A 5,827-nucleotide genomic window follows, 5' to 3' on the forward strand; every position below is an offset into this window, starting at 1 on the left:
CTTCTACTAAGGAGCAGAAAGAATTTTTAAGCTAAGAGAAAGGACGGGGTTGACCTCGTTCTTATGGTTGATGTAAGCAAGCTTACTGACTATGACCACAGTTATTGGCTGATAGAGGATCTGTCAGTCATTTATTCAAAGGAATATTATAGAATGAGGTCTCATGCGGACACATTTAAATTAAGATCTTAAAATAAAAATGTGGTCATATTTAAACAAAATATTTAAAAATGCAATAGTTGCCCTATTCAAATTAATATTTTAAAACATGGGCTAAGTAACTAATTAAACAAGTGAAGAGCTTATTTGCAAAAACAGATGAGTCCACTTTTCAATTTACAAAAATCACATTTTTTATTGTGCATTCTGATTAACATAAACCGAACTGCAATTGGTGCGAAACCAGTGTTTGTTTGAAAATTCCTGTAGAATTCATCCAATTGAGGACAACTTGGAATCGGCTGAAGTGTTTCCATTTTTCCTACACAGAAGATGTGTTTAGAGTCTCTCTGGAGTGAATTCTCATGTGGACCTTAAGACCTCCTTTCTGCGAGAATCTCTTTGGACACTGAAGACATGAATATGGCCGCTCTCCAGTGTGAACTCTCATGTGGATCCGAAAATGACTTTGGTTTGTGAAGCTTTTACCGCACTCAAGACACGTGTATGGACTCTCTCCAGAATGAATTTTCATGTGGTTGTCAAGCTTACTACTATTTATAAAATCCTTACCACACTGAGGACACGTGTATGGACCCTCGCTAGAATGAAGTTTCACGTGGTGATTAAGATTACAATTCTGTCTGAAACTCTTTCCACAGTCCACACAATTGTATGGGCGCTCTTCGGAGTGGGTTCTCATGTGGGTATTGAGCGCACTGCTCTGTCTAAAACTCTTTCCACACTTAAGACACGGGTATGGGCGCTCTCCAGAGTGAATTCTCATGTGGGTATTGAGCGCACCACTCTGTCTAAAACTCTTTCCACACTGAACACAGGGGTACGGGCGCTCTCCAGTGTGAATGTTCATGTGGATATTAAGCAAACTACTGGTTCGAAAACTCTTTCCACACTGAGGACACGGGTACGGACGCTCTACAGAGTGAATTTTTATGTGGTTGTTAAGCGCACCACTCTGTTTAAATCTCTTTCCACACTGAGGACACGTGTATGGCCGCTCTCCTGAGTGAATTCTAGCATGGTCATTAAGCATCCTACTCAGTCTAAAACTTTTTCCACACTGAACACACGTGTACGGCCGCTCTCCAGAGTGAATTTTAATGTGATCAGTAAGCGTGCTACTCCGTCTAAAACTCTTTCCACACTGAGGACATGGGTATGGGCGCTCTCCGGTGTGAATGTTTATGTGGGCATTGAGCAAACATCTCTGTTTAAAACTCTTTCCACACTGAAGACATGGGTATTGGCGTCCTCCTTTAATGTGAGTTCTTATGTGCTCTACAAGTTGTGCTTTGCTCAAGCAATGTTTTCCACACTGAGGGCAGGTAAAAAGCTTTTCCCCCCTGTGGACTCTTATGTGCAGCTCAAAGTCTGTTTTCACAGCAAAGACATCTTCACACTGAGGGCAAGTGAAAGATTCTCTTGTTTTCGTATTGTTTATCTGCCAGCAATCGGATGATATTTCTTCCATTTTGAAACGATGAGTTTTCTGATACTGATGTGTCTCCTCCAGTCCCTTTGGTTCGCCACTTTCATCTTTAAGTCCCACAAGATCTAAAATGAATTGAGAAAAAGAATACGTGTGTGTGATGTTTCATGTTCTATAAAGATCTTTACTGTCATTCTCTGATTATTTAATAATAGCATTTATCTACCGTTATATATTTTAAGTATGTCAAATTTTCTATTCAAAACAATGCTCAATAAATCTAGAAATTTTCCCTAATGTTTCATAATTTATCATTGATGAAAAATCAATTACGGACACCAACCTGTTTGTTCCTTAGTATATTCACTTTTCACTCCGCATGGATCTGAAACACTTATGTCTTCAATCTCCTCTTTAACAATCTCCATGTTTATACATCACTTCCACAAAGAAGTTGGTCCAAAATTTGGATGAAGCAGCCCCTTCAATTGCAGAATAATTTGTAGGAACAGATCTGCCAAAATAAATAAAAGCAATTGTTAATGTCCACAAGATCACATTCAAGCTAAATAAACTAAGTTTGAAAATATAGATTTAGTTTTTGTTTTAGATTTTGCTCTAGCAGATAAAAATATTGAAGATTATTCTTATCCCTATTTGTCCTACATTTCATTTCGCGGTACTTTAATAAGCCAAACAATCTGTGCAGCCCAACATTAAGTTGAAAGCATCTGTTCCTGAAGATACTGATTCGCCTATTAGTGTTTTATCAGAGTTGGTGCTAAACTCGGCAGGAAAGTGGATCTCGCGGACCAGAGTTGAGAACCACTGACTTAGATTGTGCTTCACTTTTTTTGCACTTACTTTTGCTTTTTTATGGCCACTTGAATAACACCCCGAGGTGAAGGAAAAGTGCACACAGCTCTGTTCTTCAGCTCTTTTATGATGAATTATTGTGTTAAAGTAATACAGCCGAATGTTCATACGCCGCATTTAGATGTACAACTGAACAATCCTGGAAAAATGACAGTGCTGTCCCAGCATCCATTTCAGAGCTTCACATTCTCTCTTTAATAGATATCAATTTAAATGCTATAGGCCTATTAAAATAATTTTAAAACATTTAAAATTAACATTAAGCAACACAAAAGAAAATAAAGCACAGAGAGTATTTTTTTTTCAAACATTGTCATCAATTACAAGAGTTCAGTTTTAAAACTTTGCATCTAAATGTCAAATTCAGTACATTGCGATAAATCAATTTATTGCAGTAAAAGACACATATACAAAAGGACAGTTTGTGGACACTGACGTAAATCTCTTGTCATTAACAAACTGTGCTTCAGGTCAGCCTGATGATTATCAGAGAACTCAGTATTGTGGTACTGTATGAGAGTTGTACGGAGGAACATCCATTATGTGTGAAATAGATAACAAATAGAAATTATTTTTAAAACTGCCTTGCATAGATGAACATTAACAAATTAAGCTTTTGTACTAAATAAAAAAAACTACATAAAAGACTCATACATCATTTTTTTATCTGTTTTGTATCATTGGTTCTTGTGAAATTCTCGTGGTGTCATGCACGGAGTTGCTCTGCTTATTTTCAGACGTGTGCATGTTGTGCAAGCAGCACATCTTTAAAGTTAGGTCAGTTTGTTTAGATCATCATTTTCAACACAAGCCTCTCATGCTTAAAGCTAGAAGACCCTTTCCTTGTCTATTTTGTGTTTTTTTGCTGACTTTTCTGCCTCTGACACTGGCTGTCATCTGAGCTCAACTCTATTAAAGCAGGTATTTTCGAAAGTTATTTTAAAATAGCTGACGATAATGAAATGGTACCAAAGAACACTCTAAAAATGTTGGGCTATTTAAAAAATAAAAATAAACATTTTTAAAGTGATTGTTTTTTTATAAATTTGCACAATATTCATTTTAGACCATCACATCATATAATTAACAGTGATTACAGTCAGTCATGTAAGAAACGACCATCTTTGAATACTGAATGCTGTTTAATGCGTTCACTGAAATAAAAGTAAATTGCTTGAGACATAATATCATTGCATACTATAGCTGTTGACATTGAATAGCTTACAAATTCAGACCTTATTATGTTCTTTTATTTAACATAAATGGAAAATCTTACATTGGGACTTGTAGGAAAGCTTTCAAGAGACGCAATCAATGTCTTGTTTATGTTTACCAAGATCAATGCAAAATAATCTACCCAGAAGCATTGTCTGTTTTCAGGCTCTTGAAAGGTTTCCGAAGTTTTTCCACTTTACACTAGCAGATGGCGGCGCTGTACCTCATTGTGCTTCTGTTGCTTCAGTGTGGACTGTTGCGTGCAGCTGAACCTCAGAGTTCTCAGAACCTGAACTGTTCTGCTCTTGCTGGAGTACCAGGCACTCCTGGACAAAACGGTCTGCCTGGAAAAGATGGTAAGGATGGAAAAGACGGGGCGATGATACAGCCAGACTGTGTGAAACTCTGACTGACCTCAGTCAAAATGATAAGTCATGAAACTAATAAATTCATCAGACCAAAGATTGCGTTTAAGATGATGTTGAACAGGCTTTCGTGTCCAATTGATAGACCTTCGTACATCATACTTTTTCAACTACAGTCCTTAAAACCTTTTTTTTACTCTAAATCCATGAGTACATTAAAATCTACCGTTTTCCTTCACTTAAGTATTTTTACTTAAAAGTATGATTTTTTCAATGTCATTAAGTGCTTTACTAAACTAAAAAATACATACAAAACAAAAATGTGGTCTCATAAAGCACAGATACTTACAAAATGTTTAACAAATAAACTCTGTTTATTACACAAAGCTATCATAATATAAATAAAAGTATCCAAACTCGCTCATGCACATCCTGGACACAAAATGATGCGCTTAATACATTCGCTTCTACGTTATTTAAAGTCATGCGCATTGGACGCAGAATGATGCGCTTAATGCACCCGCTTCACTCACGAGCATCCCGGATAGAGATGATCCTGTTGTCTCGGGGATCTTTGCTTCCCAAGTTCCAAACAGTTATAACACAAAGAGAATATATATGTTATGTGTTTAAATCATAGAACATTGAATCCATCCTAAAGTTAAAAAAAAACTAAACGTCTAAAAACGTTACACTCAGCGAGTACAGTCTCCGGCAAAATGCAGTTTAATCAAAACCACAGTCTATTATCTAGTGATTATGAAGAATATTGAAAACTTTGGAATGAGTAACGTCCTGACTGTTCCCGGACACACGCATGCTGGATGGAGATTGACAGATGACCGCACCAGCGGAGGACAATTTTATTTTTAATTATGCTATATTGGTTTATTCCTCACATAAAGCTATCAAAATACATGACATCGAATACAGTGCATGACAACGTTTATGGTAATTTCCTGATAGTTAGTCCTTTATGAAGCTTTAGAGTAACATCCACGGGTATCGCAACGGATCGGATTTAAGAGAACCCGTCAGTCCGATACCCGATCCAGCAAAAAAGCCCCGTAGCGGCCCCAATTCCGATCCAGAGTATGTGGCCTGCTTATCATGCTGGCCTTCTCACATGATTAAAGTCCAAGTCCCGCTTGCAGCGACTTTTTATTTTGACCATTTTACTGGTATCACTGACTATGCGAGCTGTTTTTGACTGCTTTCAACTAAGTGAACTGCAAAGTGTGTTAACTTGCATTGTGACTAGAACTTGCTATTTATTTAAGAAAATCCAAGACAATACAATAAACCTTTTATTTATGTCGCCATAGCATTTGTGCAGAGGTTGACAAAATGTTTTAAAAGCTTTCTTTTTAACCTTTATCTACAAATAATAAAATATTCGTTATATGAGCTATAATAATAAAATACAGTATTATTGAAAAAAATCTGTTTAATTTTCAACATTATTTTCAAACAATAAGCAGGTAATTAGAATTTTTTTATTAAAAAAAGTGTTGTTATTTATTTACTTCCTATTTATTCATAATATTCACAATTCATGTAATATTGAAATAAATACGAATTTTGCTGTAATTACATTTTTGTTAGTTAATTTTTATATTGGCCGGCCCTCGAAGAACCTTTAGCGCAGGGGTCACCAAATAACAGACTCCGGTCAGGGTGCGCCCGCGGAACTTTGATATCATCTGCTGTCAAAAAGGCTTATCATGTTTGGTGGCTCCTCCTCCTCCACAGGTATCTGCAG

The 5,827-nt window shown here is 36.6% G+C and overlaps 1 protein-coding gene across 1 annotated transcript; it reads right to left on the reverse strand.

Moving 5' to 3' along the window:
- Positions 1–374: 374 nt before the first annotated feature.
- Positions 375–2,551, reverse strand: LOC130417515 (gastrula zinc finger protein XlCGF52.1-like). Its single transcript, XM_056743115.1, has 3 exons — positions 2,474–2,551; positions 1,953–2,123; positions 375–1,734 (listed from the first exon to the last, which is right to left on the reverse strand). Exons 2-3 carry the CDS (start codon positions 2,035–2,037, stop codon positions 482–484), a joined length of 1,338 nt encoding a protein of 445 aa, XP_056599093.1. The 5' UTR covers positions 2,038–2,123; positions 2,474–2,551; the 3' UTR covers positions 375–481.
- Between the last annotated feature and the right edge of the window lie 3,276 nt (positions 2,552–5,827).

Source organism: Triplophysa dalaica, chromosome 3 (assembly GCF_015846415.1).
Source record: "Triplophysa dalaica isolate WHDGS20190420 chromosome 3, ASM1584641v1, whole genome shotgun sequence".
Classification (NCBI taxonomy): domain Eukaryota; kingdom Metazoa; phylum Chordata; class Actinopteri; order Cypriniformes; family Nemacheilidae; genus Triplophysa; species Triplophysa dalaica.